Source organism: Paracoccidioides brasiliensis (assembly GCF_000150735.1).
Source record: "Paracoccidioides brasiliensis Pb18 unplaced genomic scaffold supercont2.11, whole genome shotgun sequence".
Taxonomy (NCBI): Eukaryota; Fungi; Ascomycota; class Eurotiomycetes; order Onygenales; family Ajellomycetaceae; genus Paracoccidioides; species Paracoccidioides brasiliensis.
The window spans coordinates 929,727-955,524 of NW_011371368.1; the positions used below are offsets into that span (position 1 = coordinate 929,727).

At 46.4% G+C, this 25,798-nt stretch overlaps 7 protein-coding genes across 7 annotated transcripts; 2 read left to right on the forward strand and 5 right to left on the reverse strand.

Annotated features, from left to right (window-relative positions):
- Positions 1-1,418: 1,418 nt before the first annotated feature.
- Positions 1,419-3,266, forward strand: PADG_07536 (uncharacterized protein; the record flags this gene model as incomplete). Its single annotated transcript, XM_010764592.1, has 1 exon — positions 1,419-3,266. The coding sequence occupies one exon, from the start codon at positions 1,419-1,421 to the stop codon at positions 3,264-3,266; it is 1,848 nt and encodes a 615-aa protein (XP_010762894.1).
- A 1,033-nt stretch (positions 3,267-4,299) lies between these two features.
- Positions 4,300-8,463, reverse strand: PADG_07537 (uncharacterized protein; the record flags this gene model as incomplete). Its single annotated transcript, XM_010764472.1, has 1 exon — positions 4,300-8,463. One exon carries the CDS (start codon positions 8,461-8,463, stop codon positions 4,300-4,302), a length of 4,164 nt encoding a protein of 1,387 aa, XP_010762774.1.
- A 1,188-nt stretch (positions 8,464-9,651) lies between these two features.
- On the reverse strand, positions 9,652-10,501 carry PADG_07538 (uncharacterized protein; the record flags this gene model as incomplete). The annotated part of the gene is made up of 2 exons (XM_010764473.1): positions 9,652-10,164; positions 10,283-10,501. The coding sequence occupies 2 exons, from the start codon at positions 10,499-10,501 to the stop codon at positions 9,652-9,654; spliced, it is 732 nt and encodes a 243-aa protein (XP_010762775.1).
- Positions 10,502-11,496: 995 nt separating this feature from the next.
- On the reverse strand, positions 11,497-13,994 carry PADG_07539 (uncharacterized protein; the record flags this gene model as incomplete). The annotated part of the gene is made up of 3 exons (XM_010764593.1): positions 11,497-12,426; positions 12,479-13,282; positions 13,338-13,994. The coding sequence occupies 3 exons, from the start codon at positions 13,992-13,994 to the stop codon at positions 11,497-11,499; spliced, it is 2,391 nt and encodes a 796-aa protein (XP_010762895.1).
- Positions 13,995-15,079: 1,085 nt separating this feature from the next.
- On the reverse strand, positions 15,080-15,593 carry PADG_12317 (uncharacterized protein; the record flags this gene model as incomplete). Its single annotated transcript, XM_010764654.1, has 2 exons — positions 15,080-15,146; positions 15,376-15,593. 2 exons carry the CDS (start codon positions 15,591-15,593, stop codon positions 15,080-15,082), a joined length of 285 nt encoding a protein of 94 aa, XP_010762956.1.
- Positions 15,594-16,116: 523 nt separating this feature from the next.
- PADG_07540 (uncharacterized protein) lies at positions 16,117-17,698 on the reverse strand (the record flags this gene model as incomplete). Its single annotated transcript, XM_010764594.1, has 2 exons — positions 16,117-17,536; positions 17,625-17,698. The coding sequence occupies 2 exons, from the start codon at positions 17,696-17,698 to the stop codon at positions 16,117-16,119; spliced, it is 1,494 nt and encodes a 497-aa protein (XP_010762896.1).
- A 2,806-nt stretch (positions 17,699-20,504) lies between these two features.
- Positions 20,505-24,314, forward strand: PADG_07541 (uncharacterized protein; the record flags this gene model as incomplete). Its single annotated transcript, XM_010764595.1, has 2 exons — positions 20,505-20,894; positions 20,964-24,314. 2 exons carry the CDS (start codon positions 20,505-20,507, stop codon positions 24,312-24,314), a joined length of 3,741 nt encoding a protein of 1,246 aa, XP_010762897.1.
- Positions 24,315-25,798: the final 1,484 nt, after the last annotated feature.

Consider the following 25,798-nt stretch of genomic DNA (forward strand, 5'->3'; position numbering starts at 1 on the left):
GCTACTTTAACTACACTTCTGTGGACAAACGAGTACATCGATTTATCACACATTTAACGGCGCGCCTAGGAGCGGTTGGAGTTTTAAATATAGTGGAAGTAAGGGGTCGGATAAATGGAAAGAAAGCGGGTGTGCGCTCTTCCACTTTTTTTTGTCTTTGACATTCCTTTTGTTTTTATTTCATTTTTCCTTGTTACATTATTACTTGCTGGAATCCCTTTTTATTGATCGATGGGGTTGCTTACTTTTTTTTAATTTCTTGCGCATTATTATGATTCTTATTCATTACATCAATGTCCCTGTCACTGTCTCTGTCTTTGTCACTGCTCGGTCCTGCTTAACCTCTGTTCTCCATGCGTCATCACCTTTTCTACATCTATTTGTTTCTTATGGGTGCTTTTCGTGCCTCTAGCGTTGTTCACGCACTTCATTTTCGGAAGTTTAAATTCTTCCTGGCTATCAATATTCTATTTCCGCGTCCTTCGGGGGAGAATGATGGAGGGCAGGAGGGACAGGGGATTGATTAAAACACGCCCCAACCCGGTTTAAGGAAGCGAAGAGGGACACGGATAATATTGGTTTGATTTGAGATCAAAAAAGGAATCATTCTGCGCCTGCTTTGCTCAATTTGTTTCCCCCGTGTTTTTGTTATCGGCAATTTCGTCCCTTTCCCTGTTCTGGACTGTTTGCTTGCCCGTTATCTGCCTGCTTGCGCGCCGATTTTCTGTAAAGTAGATTTCATTATTGTATTCTGAAGATTTGCTTCTTTCTGTGTTCTTCTCGGTATTACTTCTCCTGTTAACTTAGGGGATGAAAAAGTAGTGAGATTGTTTGAGAAACAATGCAGGAGCCTACTCTCTCAGGGAATACTATATCTCCCCTGATCTTCCTTGAGTTTAGGTGCCTTTTGCTTGTATTTTGATGCTGCCATGGCGTTGCGTGAGGGTGGACTATCAAGGCTAGAAAGGTATTCCATACAAGGGGGGGGGGGGGGGGAAGGGTCAATGACAGCGCGAACTAATTGAACGGCGTGAGGACTGTATTTTTTATGTTTTTGATGTTCAGTTATTAATGGCAAAATTACTAGATATCTACGTTATAATTTTTGGCGGATTAATGGGGCTAACCAACTTGGATATATGTCCCACTCAGACGTCCCAACAACTTGCGTTCGCTACTCTGTCACGTGCGGAGCAGCGGCTGCCGAGCAAGAGGATCGTGTCTCTAACCGCTGTTAACGATCAACAACAGACGTCAACCAGACAACTTATCCTGGTTTTCTTCCGGGGCCAAACCACTGGAATAGGCACAACTATAAACATGGGTGACAAACTGATTCCGACGAGAGAGATATATATGTATTCCTCCTCCTCTATTTCAATGCTGCTGACTCCATTATCATCATCACCATTATCACCATGAACAGAACGGTAACACTCACCCAGCGGACAGATTTGCTCCGCTTCCTCAAACAAGCATGCTCTTCCTCCCCTCTCCTTTCTCAACAATCACCACCTATTTCCACCTCTTCTTCCATACCTGTACCTCAGTCTAAATGTCAAATATATGTTCTTGGCAACCCCTCTGCGGATTTAGACTCCATAATCTCTGCTATTATATATTCATATTTTGCCACTAGAGTGGTCTCATCTGCTTCTACCGATGCATCATCATCACCATCATCATCAAGAAATGGAGGCAAGGAAAAGTCAATCCTCCGTCAATATATCCCTTTAATATATTTACCAGATGTTCATGCAGGGAAGGAGTTGGCGAGGTTGAGGCCGGAGTTCGTAACGGCCTTGCGACTTGCGGTGGGTTGGGATCGACGAGGAAGAGGAGGAGGAGGAGGAGGAGGAGGTGTAACTGACTCCTGGGAAGATCAAAAAGTCGATGATGAGGAATTGGGAAGGTGTGTTTTAACTACTGCGGATTTAAAGGAGACGTTGATGGTTTCATGGGCCGGTCCCAGGAAGGGGAGAGAAAAGGAGATGACTGATAAAAGAAATGATGAAGACACAATATCCCAGAATGAAAACAACAGCAGCAACCCATCAGAAGAACAGAAAAGCCTAAATGTCATGATGGTAGATTGGAACGTGATGCCCAAAGTCCCACCAAACGGAGACGTACGTGTTATTGAAGGGCTTTCTGATGCACTCCCCGGTCTGCATCTCTCCATTGTTGGCTGCATAGACCACCATGAAGACGAAGCTTTTGTCTCCAGAAATATTCCTCTACATCCAATGGACCCCTGTTGTATCGAGACAGGCATAGGAAGCTGCACCTCGCTTGTAATTCGTGAGCTGCGAGCTGCGGGCCTTTGGACTGATGAGTCTTCCTCCTCATCTTACACCACCACTTTTGGCATGGAGACGCTCACGAACAGCTCTAATGATCCATTGCTACGTGATTCCAAAGATTTAAGCTCCTTCCATGAAGCCCAGGTGGCAAAACTTGCCATGGCAGCTATCTTAGTTGACACTGCCAACATGACTGCGAAAGGCAAAGTATCCGCCGTCGATACTGCAGCCGTTCAGTTTCTGGAAACCAAGATACATGCAGGCATTAGCGCGCATTTTCGCGATGCTAAACCCAAATGCCCTGGTAGCAGCAGCGGTAAGGGTAATCTGGACTGGGACCGACAGGCCTTCTACGATGAAATCGCCAAAGCGAAGGAGAATAGCGTTGATAACCTAACGGTTCTCGAGGTGCTGGGGAGGGATTATAAAGAGTGGACCGATACTCTTGTTAGCAAACCATCAGCCAGCTCCAGCGGCGACCCAACTGTGAAATTTGGCATCTGCTGCATGGTCAAGCCGCTCTCATGGCTTGTCGAGAAATGTATCCAAGAATCTAAGGCTGCTACGGATAAACCTACCACCAAAACACTACTCAAATACCTCTCCTTATTCGTCAGGCAAAGAGACATCGATCTTGTCGCCATCATGACAGCTTTCAGAACTGAACCAACCAGAGAGTTTCGTCGGGAACTGCTAATATATGTCCTGAATCGTGGTTGCGTTCCTGCCACGGAGAGATTTGAGACTTCTGCGGTCGGGGAGCTGGGGCTGGAGGAGGGTATTTGGACCAGCACCGATGCTGATGCTGATTGGATTCGAGACCCCCCCCTGTCGACTCGAGCTGGAGCAAATGGTAAGGATGAGGGTTGTTATATGCGAGTATGGAGACAGAAAGATGTGTCGAAGAGTAGAAAACAGGTTGCGCCGTTGCTGAGGTCGACTTTGAATGGTGGCAGGCTCTGACTTGGGGTAGGTACACTGGAAAATGAATTTAATTTGAAATTCAGGGGACCGTTAGACATCTGCTATATGCATATCGTGCGATTTACTCTATTGATATTGCATACTTAGTCTGGATATTTATTTTTAATATCGGAGTTTATTTTCGTGTCGTTTGATAAATTTGGGATTTTGTCTAAGTGACTGTGGTTGTTTACGAAGCAATTACAGCCTTGGAGTCTATAACTAGAGCATGGATCGATTACTGATAATATTTATTAGAACCAGCTATGTCCCGAATGACAGAACCAATTAAAATCTCCACCTCCGAAATAGGAGAATCAAATATAGATATCTTCTATAAATAAACATCGAGGAATCAGTTCTCAAATCTCAGAATCCAATCTGCCAAGACGCTGACTATCTGTCAAGATGCCCCAGCGGCGCTATTCCCAAAAGAGGGCTCGAAAACGTTGCCCCTGACTACCGATAACAGAGAGATGAAAGAGACATTGGTTCATATAATGAAACTTCAAGAGTAGTTGGAAAACCCATTGAAATTGCTCCAAAAGCTACAACAGTATTTTGCAAGACGGGCAGCAGCCAAAATCTTATGAGCAAATGGATAAAAAGCCCATCTATGAATATGAGGAAGGCTCAATATTTATTGTTTTTCTTCTTATTGCAAAGCCGGTGACTTATTGATGAAAAAAAAAGAAGCACCAAGCTGATCACCATAAAAATACATTAAACGGTGCGTAGAGTATTTATTAAAAACTCAAGCAAACTCTTGGAAATTTGGGACATTAGACACGAACATATTACCAAGTGATATATTAAGAAAGCACAAGGACAAAAATCTCCAGATAAAATGCCACTAGCAATCCTAAAACAAGAGGAAGGAAGAAGAGATCAATCATCTAATACTCCGTCATATAGCCCAAATGAACAATTAGGCGCCGAAAACAAAAAGAAGAAACAAGAGGAAGTTCTTTTTAGAAGACAAAAACGTGGAGAAAGGTATTATCGGAAGGGAGAGAAACGGAAACAGAAAAGATCAGAAACATTCCCACTCCCCAAAAACGCACCACCTCGCACTGCGGTCAGCAAGCACCAAACCCCTCCAAACCCCCCTCTCACCAACCTTGATCACCGTTTCCCATACGCTGCCGTCGGGAGGACCTTCATCTCCCAAATCGCGACCACCAGTACTTGTGGTGAGCATATTATCGGACTTGCGCGTCAGTCTTAATATCCTCCCCGACGGAGCTTGTATGGCTAGCTTCGCAGGCTTATAGGGATGCTGCTGCGACTGCTTGTTGGTCAACGACACATTGGAGGTGGAGGAAGAGAAGGTTTGATTTATGTATGAGGAGCCTGTCGATGCGTTTGAGCCTGTGACGGAGGATGTCATGCTGAGAGCACTGGCGGGACGAGCGAAGGGGTTTTGCGAGATGTGGCAGTTACCATCACTGGGATTTGAGGGGAGCGATGACGGGTGTTGGCGGACGGCGAAGACAAAGGTGTTATTGACTGCAAGTCTGAAACATTGTGGTTGGATGACGTAAAGGTCATGACGTTGGGCGTGAGGTGTCGGATGGCGAAGTATAAACTCGTAGGGAGGGTTATCTCCTGTGTGAACAATCGGAAGCGCAAACGCTAGAGGGTGAGGGATATCCTTGATGGAATGCATTAGTCCCTTCTTTCCGGCATATACTTTCAAAACACCCTGTCCCTCGTCTCCAGGCAACATAGCCTTGATCGTAAATCGCTTCTGTCCACCAATCCAGTCCGGCTGAGCAAGCGCACGTTTCTTGACCGTGTCGCCAGTCTCGAAGAAGTCCCCATCGTTATCGCGGTCAAACGCAAGGGCTTCAACCTCTGCGACACACTCAACGTCTGGCGGTACATAAACACGGACATGGACTACCTCAAGCCCATTGATTCGGATAAGACTTGTATCATAACTAGGAAACCGAAGACCGTTCTTGAAGAAAGGCGGACAAACACAAGGCAGCGCCAGTAGAACATCGGGAGACACGGGAGGACAGATTTTCTGCTGCTCAGGATTAAGAGGAACGTGAGAGTAGCAAATCTCCATTGGACGAGTTAGGAAGTACCAGGGCTCAGCAACCTGGGAATTAAAGCTTGAATACAAACTTCTTCGAGGGTGAGTCGGGCTGGCCAAAGAGCAATCCATGATCCTCCATTCTCCATCTATAAGTACCACATTCCACCAATGGTTTGGACGCGATAGGGAGTCAAGATCCAGTTGCTCTCCTGGTGTTTTGAGATAGCCATGCACAACCTCAGCGTGCATTCCAACAGCAGAGCACATTTCCCGTACCAGATGGGCAACTTCTTGAGAACTTCCTCTTTTCATCTGTAAGACCCTTTTCAAGTTGACACTCCCATCGACGTCATCATCCCATGCAATCCTTTCCCCAACCCATGTAAATATTGCACGCAACCGCTGTCCATCACTGCGGTGCGGACGACAGACATACCCTTGAGATAGACTGGTCGGGTTTAGTATTGGTGGTAGGCTACTGATAAAGCGGACACTTTTGTCAACAAGCTGCAAATTCACTGCAGCCCAATTAGTCGGTTCCGCTATCGGTAATCCGTCTATTCCCTCATCCCCCTCTGCACCTTCATAGAGCTCCTCAACTGCATATATTACCGGGTAGTCAAGCATTTGGCACCTTTCTGCCATCTCAACCAGTTCATGACGGCTTGGTGTTGTAGACCTGTTGACATCTCTTCGTACCTGAACCCAGTCCACTGCTCCACCCAATCCATTTTCTTTTGCAACATTTTTCCCAGAGTGAGGTGATGCCTGTGATGATATCCCCAAAGCCACGCGACTTTTAGTTGGCGATGCGGCTCCCCCGGAACTTGAAACAATATTACTCCGGGCTGTCGCAGCCCCTGTTTTGGCAGACTCAAGAATTTTCTTGAGGAAACCTGTTTTTTTGGTCTTAAGCGTGGTAAGACCGCCGTACATACTTGTTACGTCTTTATTATATTCGTTCCATCCAACAGCCGAAGTTGCTCCTTGTCTCGAAGAATCGTGGCTGGAATGGAAAGAAATCCCTGTCAGAGGTGTTTGGGGCCGCATGCTGCTGTTAGAGGCTTTATCAGAGCCAATTAATCCAGAGGGACGGAATGTACCCATGGAGGTATTTGGTCTACTTATATGCCGTGCAAAGCTTGCGGCGCTAGTAGCGCTTAATCCTGAAGCTGATAGGCCACTCATCACGCTATGATGAGTACGTCTTGTGCTGGATGAATTGGTTGTCGCATCGCTTTGTACACCACTGGAAGAATTGGTAGCGCTAGATTTTGTTGTGAATGTTCGCTCAAGAACATCTTTATCAAGTTCGAATGCCGATTTTCGAGTTCTTAGTCGCGGTCCCTGATTGCTTTGATTTGAAAAGGACTCTGGTTTGGAATGAATAGGGCTTTTTGTAGCCGGAGTTAGTGGAAGGCCTTTACTCCCAGGTGTCATGTGAAGTTCGTCTGAGTATTTCCTATTTTGTGCGTGCAGCTGCCGGAGTCTGCTTTCCATCCTCTGAACGTAATTATTCAACTGGGGTGGACCATCTAGGTGCTGATCCTGTGCACTAGAATGATTATTCTCAAATTGCTGACTATTGCCGTCACCCAGTCCCAGGGAGGTCATGGGGCGGTGGATTGGATTAGGCGCGGTATGATCTTGAAGATGGTCGAAGGCTTCTGGGGACCATGGATGGAAGGGAGAGCGACATCGATGCGGCTCGGGAGAAGCGTCATCATGATTAAGACCCATATCTTGTAATGAGGACATGACATCTTCCATGGCATCTCTAAGCGGAGATGGAGTGTGGCCATAAACCGCAGGAGAGTGGGAATGTGGAGAAGGGGTCCTGGATATCATTGGATACACATAATTCATAGAATAAGGTGCAGAAATAGGTGATGGATTGGTGTGCCTTGGTGATGGTTGGCTTTTGACAGAAATTCGGTGAGGGGGAGGTGGAGGTGGAGGAGACTCAGCATCTGAAGGTGGTGCAGGGGAAGCGGCATGATGAAAAGGCTGCGAGAAAGAGCCACGGTGTTCCATGGCGAGAGGAGACCCAGCATGGGATATAAACCCAGAGTGTTGAACTGGAGCTGAAGAATTGGCATCAGATGGATGATGGCCATGGGAAAAATAACCACTCTGCTGAATTGGAGCTGGAGAAACCGCACGAGATAGGTCGGAGTAAGAACCCTGAGGTGGCATAGGGGAAGGAGACCTAGAATGGGATATGGGCTCCCAGTGCTGTATAGGTGGTGCTGGAGAGATTGAACGGGGAAGAGGATGATGGTGATTGAAAGAACCACGATGGTGCATGGGTGAAGGAGACACAGCACGGGTTACTGACGGATGGTGTTCTATCGCCACAGGAGAAACGGAGGGAGGGCGATAAGAGAATGAACCACGGTTTTGGATTTGGGTTGGAGATACAGGGCGGGCCTGGTTGGAAATAGACCCGCAATGTTGCAAAGGCAAAGGAGAAACTGGACGGGAAATGGATCCAAACTGTTGCATGTGTGAAGGGGGGATGGAGCTAGAAATGGAGCTTTGATGTTTAGGTGCAGCGGGGGAAACAGAGTGCGGGGACCCGCGTGAGGAAGATTCACGATGCTTAGTTAACGAGGGTGGAGTTCTCGCTGAACTGGAGCTCTCCCGTGTCGATGAATTTTGTAAAGATGAAACCATTGGCCCATTGTTGTTGTTGTTGCAATTATTGTTATTATTATTATTGTTAACATTTTCCTCATTCTGTCTAATCCGCAACGTTTCCGAAGGTCCGACAACTTCTTTGTAACCCTGAAATGGCTTGCGAAATACGGTTTTCTGTTTCTTAGGGGGTTCAGCAGCAGAATTGGAGGCTGATAAACGGAGTGAATTCATTGTCGATCCAGCAGGACCGCCAGGCATTGGGCTGATGGACCGACTACCCGGGGCAAAGTCATCTCCAAGCACCTTGACGAAGTTCGAGGGGAACACGCCAACCATACGTTTGTTTCGACGTAGACGGCCGGTCCACCATGATCCGTCACCAGCATTCAAGCATTCAATAAGGTCACCCTCCACAAATCCCAAGTCTCTTTTTGTCTCTCCACCCCATGAGTATACAGCCTGACACCAGCAGGGGAATCGGGTGGGGAGGACTGGTGCGGTGGGAGCCATTGTCGAAGAGGGATCACCTAGATAAGGAGGGATTTGATGAATAAGGCGAAGTGTGAAAGCTACGGATCAGGAAAAAACATCATAACATTGGGTGTAAACAGGAGATGTGGTATTTCGGATGCGACCGACCAGCCTGCTGGGTACGGAGTGGGACAAAACAATGCAGCACAATCGCCTAATAACGAGCGACAGGGGAGGCGAGGCAATGGGCGTAAAAGCACGGGGTATTTGAACACAGAGGCGGCTGTGGACCCAGTCGTAGCTGATCTCAGATGTGTAATAACTCCATGCGGCCAGAAAACCATAACTGTACCACGTCAAATATGATGAGATGTTGTACGGAAAATAGCGGTATGTTGCAATGGTGTAATGATGTTGCTGTATGTGATTTTTACTGTTGTTGTTGTTTTTGTCGTCTGGAGCTATGCAGATCTTGATGTTGTTGGTTGATGTTTACGAATTGCTGCTTTGGGTCTAGCGTCGATCGGTAGGGCTGAGGCTCTTCTCCCCCACAGCGGAAAAACCCAAATATCACGGATAAGACACCTCAATATGCAATTATGGAGTATGTACTTTTGTGGTTCTGTGTACTGTAGCAGTATGACACTGCTTAACCTTGGAATAGAAGAATAACGATGGCGTTTTAGTTGGATAACACGCTGCACAGACCAACTGCCAGCCTTCATTCCCATGGGTTGGGTCGTTTGCAGCTTTTTGCACGGGCCCGGATCAGTGGAAACAGCCAAACAATTGCTTCTTCTGGTCTTTGGTCTCATTAAGATCTCGAATGCCTGTCTCGCAGATATAGGTCAATATATTTGGCCAGAACCCCACTCGAAGTAGTTATACGTTTCGAGATTCCATCGTGTGCCAGACGTTTGCATTTATGTTGTCCGCTGGGTTGGAGCCCAAATATAGACGCTCCAGTTCATAAATGTCATTTTCTCCCTCTGCATAATCTTTTATAGCACCAGGCTTAGAAACCTTATAAAGGTCAGATATTACAACCACTGATACTCTACCTGACATCACTCTCCAGCAAAGCACTGCAGGTAAACTGCCTGTTTTTGTTGCTCACATCCCCACTGTCAGATATTTATCCGATCAGCCACTATCATGACAACATCTACATCCGGCTCCAGGGCCGCAACACTAGCATCCGATGCGATTTAGTTATGAGGAGCCGCCTCAACGGCTTGTGCACCATGGACAAAGGTCTCTCGCCAACTCTACCCCGCCACAGAGCGGCCGCGATTGCATCATCTTCAATTGAATATGCAACCCACCACTTCGATTCTCCTTGTTTTCTGTCTCCCAGACGGTTAGCAATGCATTCATAACAGTCGCACTAGAACTCAACGTCAAGATTTTAACGACCCGCCTATACTTCTCTTCTAGAACCTTCCCGTACAAAAACTGCCGTAAACCATCCTCAATTCGAGTCCATGTAGCATTCTCATACCTCTCCCGCAAATAGTCATGCATCTTCCCCACCGTCACTTGAATGCCTCTCTCCCCATCCCAATTGCTGTCCACCATCCCTACCTCCCAACCCCCATCGCTGGTGAGCACCGATGACCTCCTCTCCCCGCGCTCACCATACCGATCTTGAACGTCCCCTTCGTCCAAATGCGCCAACCCCAACCTCTTCCTATCCAGTGCCTTGACAATCGCACTCGTAATCGACGCATTCATACTAGGCTGTCCATACTTGGATAAATTCATCCTGCCTTACGACACGACTCCCACCACATCTCCAACGACAAATGGTTAAGAATCTCACAATTTGCTACCGTTTACCCCTTGACTCTGCAATCACCCTCTCCCCAATGAATTCTGCATGTGCACCAGGGGGATTATGGCCTTTGTAGCGAGCTCTTTCGCTCCTCTGACATGGTCTGTCCGGAGGCGGAAGAGGCCGTTGGAGAGCGCGTCTTTGGCTTCGGGATATGCAGTTCCTTCGAACTTGCGAGCAGGCTGTGAGAGGGGCAGTGGAGAGATCTGGAATGTCCATAACGGAGGAGGCTTGCATGTTCATTGTTGGACTGGGAATGCTCTTGTCCGACTTTTTCCATGCAGAAGTTGAAAGGAGTACGGATTGAGAGGCAAAGAAGTAAGCATACAGTATTTCTTTGCAAAGTGTGTAATGTATTTATAGAGGTTAGAGAAAAAAGACTTTAATATTCTTGTGTATGTGTAGAATAATATGTGTCTTCTTGGACATTCTGTAGCTTGAAGTTACTGTGGGGTTAAGAGGATGATGTGGGTAAGGTTGGGAAGATGTTGAGACCTAGATGTTGATAGACTAAATAAATTAAATAGTTATAATTAAACTCCTGTTGATCAACCAGATTACATGGAGAGTGCCAGATCTTCCCGCCATCGCCATCTGCCGGAAAAGATAATTACAAATTCATGAATCATCAAAACACCTGCAGTTAGGGTAGATAAGTTTATTGAATCCATCCATGATTACATTAATGTGTAGACCTTTTACAGTATTCTTGCAGTAAACCAATAACCAATCTAGGTTCTGGCACAGATTGAAGTATGCACCCTGGGATACCCAAAAGAGCCTGAACAATAAACATCACCGAAATGGAGAAAACAATCCGGCAATAAGGAGAAACCAGTCAGTGGCAAATAACTCATAAAGCATGCCTATTGATGTATTTTACTCGTTGCGCCCGTATCTGTATTGCATCTGGCTCCGTAATTTGTTGTCCAAACGAAGATGGCAAAAAGATGCGGCAAGGAGGTGCCAAAATAAAATAGAAATGGACAACAAAAAAATCCCTCCAACACAGATCTTCCTCCTTCCATTTCCAACATTTGCTCTCTTCCTTGTACTTCACAGACTTCTTGGCAAGAACACACATTCCCCCTAAGCGTTATATATAGCCCACCAAAGATATATCCAGGGAATGTTCGTCCTGCGAATAGAAGATAAGAAATAACCCACCCGCCCGCCAACTTAGCCATGAGGGATAAAATTTTGTCAATACAAACGTACACATACAGCATCATCATAAATCAGCACGGAAACCTCAACGCACTACCCCGAATACTTCCACCACCAACATTAATCGGGCCGGGACTCGCAGGCCGACTGGCCCCCCATTTCGGGCTGCGAGGCTGCAGACTAGTTGCCCTCGTCGACGGTCGATTTTTCTTCATCTCTCGAAGCTCCTCCTCCTTCCGATTCAACATCTCATCCCTCTGTGATAGCTTCATTTCCAGCTCCTCGATCCGCGAAAGATGCGTTTGTTCGTCGCTTTTCAATCGCAGTTGCTTTAACTTTGCCAAGTCAGCAGTTGCCTTTAACTTCAGTTCGCCTATCTCTTCCTCGAGCTGGCGAAGCTCCATAGCTGTTTGGGCCGCGGCTGTGGAGGCGTTTTGGTATTGTTGTCGTGTATATTCTGTTTGCGAACGTTCTTGTTGGACAGTTCGTTGGAGGCTGGCATTTTCCTTCGTCAGGCGGCGCACCTCCTCGCGGGCCTTTTCGAGGTCTGCATCCGTGCCTCCTCCCTCCTTTATAGTGTTCCTGGCATCCTCTAGATCCTTAGTTAAAGCTGCTTTATCGTCTTTGAGCTTGGCAATTTCTATTTTTTGTCGTTCGAGACGATCCGAAGATTTCTGTGACGCTTCAAGGACTTGGTCGAGCTCTTGTCGCAATTTATGGTAATTGTTTAGTCTGGTTTCATACCGGTGTTGAAGTTTCGAGAAGCTCTTTTCCGTCGTTTCCAGGCGCGCTTGCATATTCTTTAACGTAATTTGAAGTTGACTAACTTCGAATTCCATGGCGTTTTTCGCTTTAACCAGACTCAGTTCACTGAGGTGGGAGTTGACTTCATCTAGGGTTTGTGCTTGACCCTTCATCGAATCGCTGACGTGGGTAATGTCTTGGAAAGGTGTCATTCTTTGTTTCTTGGATTGATTGCCATCTTCGTCCCCTTCATTTTCCTGCAGGTTTATTAGGATCGTGAATCTTAAGGCTTGATATTGACGCACTCACCAACAGTCTTTTTTGGCCAGAAGACGTCATGGATCGAATCTGCGCTGCTTCCAAGACAATTGGAGTCCCCTCTGGTGTCTCTACGGGTATCAACTCAACAGCTGCAACAGGCCAAACGCGGGCTGAAGGCTCCGTTCTTAAATAGAGGGCAACTTCTACAGCATTTTCTTGAGCTCCCAGGGCGTCGTCTTGAAGTTCTCCAGCTGTATCACTAAGATCCTGAGTGCATTTGACGAGAAGATGAAGTTTAGTCAGTTCTGATGTTTGCGGCAAGCATCTTTCAATGTGTTCTAGAGTATTAGAGACAAGCAGGCGAATAACTGGTAAAAGGGAATCAGTGGGCGAAAATTTCGATCTTATTTGGCGAATTGCTGGGTTTTCTGCATCAAAAGAATTGTCTAAGGCAATGATTGCGACCGGAGTTTTGTATGGTTGCGATATTCTCTCATCTGTTGCCACTCGGACCGCAAAGCTGAGCTGGCCCCTGGAAAGAGATAGTTCAGTATCACCTGAGGAATCCGCCGCAGGTTGAGTGTGCGTAAATCCCTTGCCTATAAGGTAATTTTCCACGATCTTGACAGCCATATCTGTTTTCGCAACGATAATAATGTGAAAATCATCATTTCTGGCCACATCGATCAAGTAACCAAGAAATTGGAACTTCGAGCTCGAATATTCGGCCCATGCGGCTTCTTTGGCGGGATTAGCTCCTGGGACAGCCGGTTGGTCATTCAAGTCAGGATGCGTTGTTATGTTATTCAGCCTATAAATCATCTTCCTCATCTTAAAGACATGCGTGTCATACTATATATATGTGAGAATTGGGAGACTTTTTACATCGGGGTCAAGGGCTACCAACCTCTGAAGCAGTACTCCTGCCTGTTTCCAACAATGAAGTGTCCTCCAGGAATTTAAGAATATTCTTGTTGTTAGAAGAAATAGTTATATCATAGTCATCCTTTACTCTGGGGTCCATTGACAGAGGAATAGCATATTCCATTGGCCCCAGTTGAATGCCTACATATTGTGATTCTGGAGCTTCTTCAATGGAAGGAGCGGGCGGTTCCAATTCTGCTAGGTGTTCCCCTATTGGTTCTGCGACAACCTCCGGAACATCTATCTCTCCAGCAAGATTTGGTTGGGACTCTGCAAGTAATTCTGCCGCTTCTACTGGATTTTCCAGTGTATAATGTAGCGCCTGGGGCGCAATAAATGTGCTTGGGGCTTCGCTCGTCACAGCGACATGGGCCGGATGCGTAGTGGGTTCTTTATCCACGCGTACATTTAAGGGTGAAACCGTATCTCTGGCTGGAGCAGATTGCGACGGTTCAATGTCGCCTGCAGACGAAGGTGTCACACTCGCACTGGCACTTTGCGGCTCTTGGATGAGAGACCGTTCATGCGCACGAATATATCTCATTTTCTCTCTGAAATTCGTTCCTAGGTTATTACAGCGGGCTTCCTCCATACCCGTAAGGGGGTTTGGTGAATCACCAGTGGGCGAAGATTCATTCATATTGATGATGGAGTTGGGTGGAAAATTTGGGATCTGTGATGGCCTGTTGTTGGATGTCAATTGCAATGATGCCAAAGCGCGGATGTTACCTGAATTACGACAAGACAAAAAGCCGTTTGATGGATCCCAGGATTCGACGGTTGATTGAAAACAACTGCCTCGATACTTTCAGGGACGGTGTCAACTCTCCAGCTTGAAATGGTTCCCCCTTGGTGAATGGGTGTTTGGTTATGCTAAGGGCCTTGTACTAGCGACAAATGGTAATAAACCTGGGTGTCCCTTTGGAAATAGTTACAAAGAGATTTGGTACAATAGTTAGGTGTGTGAAGAGAAATGATATATTGGCGTACAGGATAAACTGGACTGGCCAATGGGTGAATGGGATCGGCAAGATCTCTGACTCTGATGCAGCGAGAGAAGCGCTGGCGGAGTTTTGGCTATTTTGATGGTAGTTCCACTGTCGTAGAGCTTTTTGGTTCCGTAAGGGTGATGTTAATTTGAAATTAGAACAATGTCGCTGGGTTCTCTGAAATCGAACTGATTCCGAAGAAATTTGGGAACTAAAGGCTGCCTGTGGAGGATTTTCACAAGAGCTTAAAAAAATGCGCTGTTGAGCGCTCTCGGCAATTGATGTTGGCTAACTGGATGTCGACTGGTTCAAAAGTTCATTTCGCCTCAGTGGTTGAATTTAATTGCAGAGAACAATAACTAAAAGATTCCCAGGACCCAAACGGAGAGGTTTGTTCAATTTGAGTCAATAAGGTGGGGCTGTGAATCAACTGGGCTGAACAAACTTGAAGGTAACTCCTGGTCAAGATTTGGCGCTAACTCTGGCTCGAGGAGCTGTAGGTCAATTGGTTGGCCTAGACGGAGGAGTCAAGATAGTGTAAACTGCCACTTATCGCAGATAGCCTAAGACTTATAGACTTATATGAAGAGGCTTGACTTTCTGAAGCAATTGAAAACACGGAATTTTGGCTGAAGACTGCGTGTCTGGCAAGGCTGACCAGCCGTAGCAGATGTGGTCGAGGAGACAGACTCAAAAGAGGACTGATGATCAAAACTACCGGATATGTCAGTGGAGGTCAACTTTCCCGTTTTTCTGTTCTCCCAGATCTGAATTGCAATGTCGTTTGGGAAGTGTTTAGGTTCCTGGAAGATGTCAGCTTCTGCTTACAGTTGCCACAAGAAGACACACACTAAACAGATTCATGTTTAAAACATGGACAGAAATTTTGCAAATCATAGAAAAGCGCAAACCAAAAAATAAATTATAGGGTAAAGTAAAGACCTAAAGCTATGCAACCACTGTTGTTGCATGTACTTTGTTTCTACAACTTACCCAGGTCAGTTGGGAAGGCTTTCCCTAGCAATGAGATACCTATCAACACCTATCAGTTGGTTCGTCAAGAATATGTTATGTCTTATGGGATATTGCTGATCGATATTGATAGATATTTGATCTGACAGCAATGCCAAGTTCTCAGATCCAGTAGTTGTAGATTCCTGGGTGTTGAGCGTATTTCTGGATTTGCGCGATGATGAGACGATATGTGCAGTTGTAGTAGAAGTCTTTCGTGTGTCCGTCCCATTATGCATGCATGGATATGAGGGGGCTACAATCCATTTTCAGCGAACAGGGTGGGGAGATAACTATAATATAGAATGAAGCAGGGGCTATATAGCGTAGGATACCGAACGAATCCAGTGATTCAGCGGCAGAGCATGGACATGAAGGCGTGTGTATTCGGAGTGGAATTGAGATGATATTGAAACAATGATGGGAAAGGTTTAACTAACTTAGTTAAATAACTAGTTAGGTTATATATTTATGAGCGCTGGCTGACATAATTATCCTGTTCATCACGTGAGTGGTAGCCTCTTAACTTAAAATCTCCACCAGCGATACTTAAGCAGCTTGGCTTTTGCTCCCCTCTTCCGCAGGATGCGCACAAGCTCCACTCCTCGGCTACCAAATTATCCAGAAACAAAATCTAGATGGTCAAACAGTGTGGGAGTCAGGGACATGTTGGAGAGCAGGACCACAAGTTCATCAAGAGGGTCACTCTATTTTATTTATTATTGTATAACTATATGATTATATCTTGCGTTTATATGGCTTCTATATCATCGATTGCTCCTCTTTCCACTTGTCATAGTCAAAACCCACATCCTCCAAGCTCCGACAGCTATGTCTCTCTTCCCCCTTCATAACAAATGCTTTCTTAATCAGCGGGAACCGTTCCCGAGTCCACCTCTCTTTCTTACCCCAGGAAGTGCACCCCTTGCCCCGACCGCCATTTTCAAGTCCCGGCCTCAGCTCCGCCTGTGCGGCCCAGTCGCGCAGCATGTCCAGATAATCAGCATCCAGCGGGAAATGCATGATATGGAATGACTTGCCAGATCCCCGCGCAGCTACCTCAGCATCTTCCCACTCATACATTTCCTCCCTCGATGGGAGTGTGAGTCGACCGGACCAGACTCGCGCAATGACAGCGCATTGATTTTCTGCTGTGGGAAATGGGATGACTCTCTGACTCAAAACAGGGAAGGCCAAAGTAGGTTGGTCTGCACAAAATATATGCTGATACACGTGGAGGGTCCTGTTTCCGTCCTCAATAACTGGGGGATTCAGGGACGACAGGAAGGGGAACGAGTAGTAATATCCAGTACAAAACAACACAGCGTCCAAATCCTCTTCGATAGCCCCATTCTCGAATCGAACCGCTCGGTTATGAGTATTCGGGGATAAAAATTCAATGATCTGCGGATACTCATTTCTGCCACTATCTGCTGCGACCGCGAGATAGGACGCAGATCGCGAAGAAACCAGCAGCGGCTTACGACAAACTTTGCTTATCTGTGCCCCAATATCAACTCCTGAGGCGGAGTTGCCAACAATAAGCACTTTCTTATCCCTGAACTCCTCAGGAGATGAGTACGATTTGGAATGCTTTATTGTCTCCCGATATGCCACGTTCCATTCCAATATCCCAGGGATCGGTGGAACATGAGGTACAGTGTAATGCCCACTCGCCACCACAACAGCATCGTAGATGTCAGTCTCTTGAGCTCCGCTCTCCAAGTGCCTTCGAGTTACCGCCCACGTTCCCGCAAGCGCATCCTCGAGCCTAACATCCACAACCTGGACTTGGAACTGTATGAGATGTTTAACGTCCAAACTGTACTCTTCTATGTATCGTAGGACAGTCTCGAATCCAGGAAACAACTGCGTACCCGTGGGAAACGGTTGGTCTGAGAATTGCATCAAAGGATAGGGGATATTTGTCTCCAATCCATCGTAGAGTGGTGAAATAAAGGACGTCTCCTTTCTACCTGGTTTTTCCGCTGAGGAAGCGTTCGGCGATCCCGCTGAAGAATGCCAAATAGGCTCTTCTACAGGTAAATGAGCGTTCGTCTGTGGGATGTCTATGACAGCCCGAGTCTTGTCTGCAGCTGGTGAATAGTTCCATACCCCACCTACTCTACTGCGCTGCTCGAAGATATCTATCTTTTCAAAATATTTCTCAGCGAGGAGGAGTCTACGGGACGCGAATTAGCAACTACCTTGCTATGATAGCTATGATAACTAATCATGGAAATACATGACATTTTTGGTTATCCACTTACTTCGCAGCAGCCAATCCGGACGGCCCAGCGCCGATAATTGCGACGTTGCGCACTCGGTGTGTATTGGGCGGCATGTTTCTGCCACTGACTAAACAATGCATGCTTTCAAAGGATTCTCGTCTTAGTCTGGTCGAGTTGGCGGTGTGTCACCACATATACTTTTCTGGTTGGCTGGTTCCAGGTTCGGCAAATGTCCTGCTTTGACCGCCTTTCCCTAAGGCCGGCCGCTAGACGTGACATGACGTCATCGACGGAATTTCATCGGCAATAAACGGAAGAATTTGGGAGATATACTTCTATGTGTTTGATCTAGCAAATATGCGAGCCTGGCGATCAAACCTAACACGTCATAGCCGAGATAAAAGATGAAGTTACCGTCTTGCAGTCCATTTATTCTGGATAAACAACTGTCGATGAGTATATATTCTTGAAAGTATTCGTACTCCGAAACATTATTATATTAGTCATATGCATTCTTTAGCCGTCCACACGGATAATTCGGATAAATACTGTCATGAATGCCGGATTATAGAGACGATAATTCAGTCTCGATGAGCCGTGTTGCCCTCATATATCAGATGCCAAACTGGCCAACAGGCAGTATATATACATGACCATCTGTTTCGACTGTGCTCAACACCACCTGTTTCAAAGGGCATCCGAGACCTCGTTGATGAGCTTAATATCCGATATCTTCACGCCGAAATGCGGGAATCAAGAGACAATAAGAAATATATTCTTTTTGAAAAATGCCAGCACCCCAAATTTTCATATCCTTTCTTTAGATTTGCATCCAATTTTTCATCTCGAACAGCTCGAGCAATGAGTTTTCGGCCTCATCAAAAGAAAGGTAAGAATGACACGAATACGCGCGCCAATAAACCCAGGAGCAGCTAGAGATAATACTTGCATGCAATTTAAATGGAGATGGATAAAGTTATCTCCTTCTGCGAATGATCCCAGCCTGATCAATATTGCTATCATTGACGCTGGAATCTTTGTTGATGTGACGTCATACCTTCTCAGTGTAAGCTGTGCGACCTAGACGGCTCGGGAGCTCTTAAACCTTAAGATAAGGTGCAGCGCATGTGGCGATTGAGATTCAATCTATATATAGTGCGTGCAACTTTCATTACCGATATAGTTTGATTCACGGCGAGGACCCATGGATAATAATAACAGCAAGCTCACACAATCGTCTTCTGAAAAGCGAATCATACTCGCTAGAAGTTGTCGATTTTGAGAGCATGATTTCACACTTTTGCCCTATATATCGCGAATAAACAGGAACATAAAGTTAGGAAGAAATACAGGAGAAAAAGCATCACGTTGAAGGTCCCACTCTCTTTCGCAACATGCTTAACCTCATCTTCCAATCCGGAGTCAAATGCCTTAACCCAAAAAACTCAAGGCTATTACTACAACAGAATTCCCCACTGTTGAGCTTGCATTTCCTGATCTACAAACTTTTGCAAGCCAACTCCTGCATCGAGGTGTTTCTGCAATAATTATGTGGACCTCTGCACGGCAACTCAGGAGGTTTCTCTGATGTAATGAGCTGTTGGTGTCACGGTGATGATGTTGCAGCCCTTCAGTTACTTCAAGGGGTGACCGAAGGGATCCAAAGAGCGGGAGATCACATTTGAACAGAGTAAATAGAGAGCTGGATAAGGATCATGGAGGCGTGCGGGACGGGTATGATACAGGTGTGGAACCAAAAATTGAAACATTTTTGCTCTTTCTCTTAAATAGCTCGCATTGTTAGCAGGTTGGGGGGAGGGGAGGGGGGGGGGGGGGGGGGGGGGTTGGTTGTGTTCCATAGATTTCCCAGCAGAAAGATATACACGAAGCGGGACGACATAGTCTCAGATCTCCGGGAATCGGCAGACTTGCTAAGCGCACGCAACATGCGTCTCGCGTATGAAAACTGGTGCTGGTCCACGAACGCCCCTAGTGGAAAGATGCTTGGGACATTGTCCGAGAAGTCAACAGGCCAAATGTTGGGCTTTGCCTTGATAAGTTTCAGATAGCAGGCAGCGAGTGGGCAGATCCGACCAATCAATCCATTCAGGGCGAATCAAATGAAGAGGGAAGGTACCAATGAACAAAAATTGTTGAACCAGAGGTTGAAGCTTAGTCAGACGAGTTAGAGAAGACAATCCCTTGAGAACAAGATTTATGTCTTTCAGATCTCAGACGCATACAAACCTCAGCCCTCGCCGTTTGACAAACGGGATATTGATTGTCTAAGGACCACGGGCATGATGGAATGAATCACGCGTTCCGCCTATTCCCTTACCATGGAGAACTACGAGTTTGAGGATGTAACTCAAGCAGTGTTGTAGACTGGGTTTAGGGGTTGGTTTTCGGTGGAGGTTTTGATGGAGGTTCACGTGGCCGAAGCAAAGGGTTGTGAAGATATGTGTGAGTACGCGAGAGAGGGAAAGAGGAGTTAGTGTAGATCAGTTGATTCAAAAGTGGACAAAGTCTCTGGGTCTCCTTAAAAATAATGACGTCAATTAAATAAAACATCAGATAGCACTCGTGATATATCGCAATTTAACAGTACAACATTTCAACAATGGTTACAATATTGCACGTTGGAAAATCTCCGTGATATTTTAGAGAAGTTGATTGCATCACGTGATGAAGACGTCTGCGATGGGCAAATTCGAGCTTCAAACCACTGGCTCTACATCTGCCTGTTAACCATACACCACCCACTTTCACAACCGGAACCCACCCTTCAAGACTTTGAATCTATACGAGAATCTAAATATCTTTTCTAAAACTTGTTTATTTGGTTTCCCTTTGGCTATGGTTGATGGCATGATGACTACTCCGCGGTAATACTGTTATATAGTGGTTGTGGGACACGTCATGGAGCTTCCCATACCAGCAGACGGGGCGGCGATCCTGGCGTCTCCTATTCCAACCCCACTTGCACAGCTTTCACCATCTCTTGATAACCTTAGGGAACGACATATCCGCGCAGTTGTCATATTACTGTGGCCATATTCCTCCTTTAGAAAGCAATTTAGCTTGATCCTCTCCGAGCCCGATTTCAGACTTCGAGACAAGAATGGTCAGGTTAAGATTAGCTTTCGAGATGCGAGCGCAGAGGCAGTTGCAAAATCGGAAATAGGTATTGGAGATACCGTGGTTTTGAGTCTTTATGGTGCGAAATGGCTAGAGGGCAAAGCGGAAATTGGTACTCCGGGGAAATGCATAGATTGGGATGTTGCGTTTTCTAACCGCCTGCTACTCGAGGTATTCATTTGACTAGATAACTTTTCAGGGGATAATGAACAATCCAACGTTGGCTAATATGCCTTATAGATATACCGCGATTCCAAGCTATTTAAAACAGTCGAGGTTGAAGTTCCGCGGGACGAGAACCTTCACGTTGACGGAGAGTTACCAAAAACTCAGAATCTCCCACCTTCAACGCTAAAACTATTAACCGATGGAGAGCCTGACAGACCATCAGCCACAGGGAATTGGTCTTCACCTGCATTTTCTCAATATCTAAAGGCATCCCTTGGCTCACTTTCCAATTCAGCATTCGACTCACTTGCAGAAGAAGATGGGTATATCTGGGGCAAGGGGAGGAAGCGGACGAAGTTTGGCAGGCCGAGCAGTGAATGGGTATTCGTGGACACTTCACCTAGCCCACCACCGGCTACTACAGATGCATTGGAGGATGAAGACTATGGTTTGGAAGAGGATCAGCAAGATGTTACAATGAAGGACTTTCCCTCCCAAACAGACACCATTCACCTTTCCCAAGCGGCCGCTTTTCTGGATGGTGAGGCTCAAGATGGCAAAACTATGCGGGATTCGAAGCCACCTAAATTAGCAGTGCAAACCGAAAGCGTGCACAACATTCCTCCGCCCAAAGACTCAAGGATTTCAGCCCCTTTCAATCCTATCTTTGATAACTCCCAATCGGACGGACTATCCTCAACATTCACCCACGCCTCAGACTGGGACGCTAGTCAATCCCAGCAACCAACTGTCACTCCCTACAGTTCCTTTGCAGACTCGTTTGAACGACCACTATTTAATCACGAAGCCGTTTCAACTCCATACCAACGCCCGATTTTATCACCTGACACTTCTATTGTCTCTCCTCTTGAAACGACACCAGCAGGTCCAAATATCAGTCTACCAGCCTCTCGAAGCCCGTTGCCCAATCACCTTTACTCAGAAAATATCACAGGTGCCGAGCTAGATGTGCAAGCTCCAATTGTTGAATCAACTGTCTACAAGTTTGTCAATGAAGAGGGGTATAACGGTGAGCGTTTGCTACATGAGTCCTGTGACCTGCACTATATGCCTGAACAGCGTACCAACAACGGTGAAAGACCGTTGTCTCCGACTAGCGCAGACCTTGACAAACATAGACCTCCTAATGTGTTCCGGGCTGAAGAAGAATATGAACAAGAGCAGTTGTATGGAGAAACCTCACGGACCCATCTTATGGCCCCCCCTACTACTGAGGAGAAGAGAGAGGTAGATGGAACGGAGGTGGAGCATGTGGAGCTGCATCCGCTTCTACAAACGTCACAAACTTTTCCCCAACACGTGTACGAGGCCAACCAGGAGATGACTGACATCGACGCTGACAGTCAAAAGGAGAACGACATAAATAGTGAAGGTGCACTGCATGAAGTGCCCGCGAGATCCTCTATGGAGGATATGGGAGGGGCTCAGGAGGAATTCTACGAGTGGACTGGAGGAATACAGAACGAAGATCTAGAAGAAGAATTGGAGGAGTTGGAAGAAGAACTGGAAGAACGGTTGGAGGAAGAGGAATATGAAAAGGAACTGGAAGAGGACATGGAACTGAACTCTGACGATGACATGGAACATATCGCCTCCGAAGTCTCGTCGCAATACGACTCCGAAAGCCCATCGGATGAAAGCTCGGAATTTGAATCTGAGGAAGACGCTCTTCCACCGAGAGCCGTTTATATTTCTGCACTCCGTCCCCCACCCGAAATAATCGTTTTGGATAGCGACGAGGAAGATGAGGCTGGTTCTTACAGTCCTACGGCTCCACCGTATGAGGAAATTCTTGGCTCTGATATTTCACAAGCACCAGGCACCAGTGAAACGACAGTTTTGCATCCTCAAACCGTTACCACTACTAGTTTTGAACCTCTAGTGAAATTGAATGGAACATCCCAGCTTGAAATGTCCGCTGATGGGCCAGAAACCGGTGTTCATGTTGAAGAGGAGTCAAACTTGCCGTTGCAAGCTGCCTCTTTTGCTGATGTTGAGCCTACGTCGAGACTCAATGAGCCTTTGCAACAAGTTATGATGGGCGAAATGGCGGAAGCTGCGCTTCATATGGAAAAGGAGTCGATGTCAGACGACAGAGCGGACGAAGACACCTCCCATCCAAAATCAGCAGACCTAGATGCCTACCGTGATGCAAGCCCATCTTCTTCGGCAGAGTTGGTGTCTGGCAGTGAAAGGGAGTCAAGACACGAATCACCTAATCAAGTCACCGTTGATCCTCAATTATACCGATCTGGAGGACGGAAAAGTTCGGAAATGGAGTCCGAGTCTCAAAATTATGTTGAGCCCGGGATTTCGCGCGACGGTGCAGTTGATGTAGATAGCTGGCATGAGCCAAAGATTATGGAGTCGACGGATTCGAAAGGTCGACTTCTCACGGCCGTGGAAACTCAGAAATATGCAGAAATCCAACCTTCGCCTCCACCATCGGAAGCCATCTTAACAGATGATGATCTTGTCGCATCCCAACTATTCCGCGATATGGAAGAGCAAGAGCGAAGACAGAATGGCCAGGCGCCCGACCGACTTCATATTTTCGGGGATTCCACTAAGGGTGGAACTTTTGAGATATCTTTGCTCACTCCCCTTCCTACCAACAACGGAGAGACACCCAATGAGGCTGTGGCAATTCAAACTGCTTCTGCCGAGTCACCTACTATTCTCCAGCCAAATACCAATGCCACCGGACTCCGCACCCGCCTTTCCTATTTCTCACCACTGTCCACCCTCGCTGATAACTTCAACAATATGACAGACACAATATCCGTAGTTATCTCCAGTTCAAAAATAGGCCAATCCACTAAGGGCCCCCGTGAATACTATACAACATTGCATCTCACCGATCCATCTATGGCCGGCATGACTGTATGCGCTCAAATCTTTCGAAGAACCAAATCTCCACTTCCCGCCGTAGCGAAAGGAGACGTAATCCTGCTCCGCGATTTCAAAGTTCAAACCATAGATCATAACATGATGCTCCTAAGCATGGCAGCTAGCTCGTGGGCTGTCTTTCCCGCAGGGAGTGATACTGACGTGGAAATGAATGGGTTGCCTGTTGAGTATGGCGCAGAGGAGATACAATTCGTCTCTATTCTTCGCGAGTGGTTTCGGGTGGAGGGTGAGGAGCTGGCAGTGAAGCATGAACACTTGACAACGGCACGTGGGAGCACTGACGCAGGTAGTTCTGTTTCCAGCGTGGGGAGCGGTAGCCCCAGAGGAGGTAGGGGCAGCATATTCAAGAAATTTGCTCGTCAGAAGAAACCCAGGCACTGTCGGGTTACCATCCATGAATTACGAGACGGTACGCGCTATCCAGAGGTTGGTTCGCCGGCTGATGAGGTTATTCATGAGTTGAGGGATGGGACTGTTTATTCTAATTTGTAATGATGATGGTGTTCTTCCCGTGTATTTATTTTTTCTTTGGTCACGCAATTTTCCCTTCTATCCTTATTACCCCGCAGAATGGACGGTGACAAGACCCCCCACCCATTTTTCTTGGACAACTTGACAGACTTTTCTCCTCTTTGTCGTATGCATTATAAGTGATTTGCATTATATTGGATCTGTAACTGGTGTATGCTGGAGAACTACCTGCTGGAATATAAAATGGGCCATTGTTTACTTCCAGAAATATCTTTTTAAAATTGTATTTTCTTTCATCTCCTTTCCTATCAGAGTCCCTCTGATTGATGCCCCCTCGGGCGTTTCAATCCCAACACTTTACAGTCACATGACCATGTACCTCACTCGCCTCTAACCCTAAAGCGGCTACTCCACTTTGCGCTCTTCAAAACCCTAAAAATTTCTTTTCTCTTCCTTTTTCTTTCCCCAACAGCAAGACCACCAACTCAAATCATCACCAGTTTGCAACTCCTATAACCCTCCCACAAGGTTCTTTTCCACTGCTCTGGCGATTCCGATGAGTGTGTCAAGATCGATATAACCGCCCACTTCTAAAACCATCATCACGAGGGCCCCGCAAGGAGCTGCCATGATGCGGTGATGACCTGATAGATGGGACAGTTTTTCGTAACTTGTTGGGCTTTGTTTCTTTCATTTCCATTTTTACGGGATTGGTCGATGGATCAACGGATTGATTCCTGGGCTGAAATGATGGAGTGTTGAACCAAATCTACCTCGTCCACAAGCCGGTCCATCACCATTGCGAGAGGTATAATTTCCTGATCGTGAGTCCTCTGAATGTATATTCATTTTCCCTCCTTCCATGAATCACCCGGGGAGCGGTTTCCGTCCAGATACAGGAATGAAGATACTTGACAGCTCTGGTAATCCGAGGTGCTCAACCGCGCGCAGCTACATTCGGGCCACATTCTGTGTTTTATCAGGCATTGTGATTCCGAGCCGCCGGTAGAGCTTGAGGCAACACGGCAAAGTCTGACTCGATTCGTTGGAGATGTAATAATGATTAAATCTCCGGTTGATGGAAGGAGGGGACGTGATTCTTTCGATTACGTCGAGGCTAATCTTTTGTTGCTCATGAACAGTGCTGCTTGTCCGTTTACATCGTTCCTATTAATGCTACATACGGTTATATGAAGAAAACTCCTCATCTGGAAATCCCAGATGCTTTTGGAGCATGGAAATTAAGCGCTTACAGATTGGACGTGGGATTGGCTCCTGGTAATTGATATAGAGCACTTCGTAGACCCTATTTGAAAGCTATCTTCAATATGTATAAATACGGTGTTGTATTGAAATAGTCATTCCTCACGTGCAATCACTTCCATCTTCGTATCGTTCCAAAGTGTTTTCAATATCCAGGTCCAAATTTGTATGCGAGGCGTGGCAACTAACAATTCCTGCATTCTAGATATCTGTGGGTCAGTAAAACTAACTACTCCTAAACA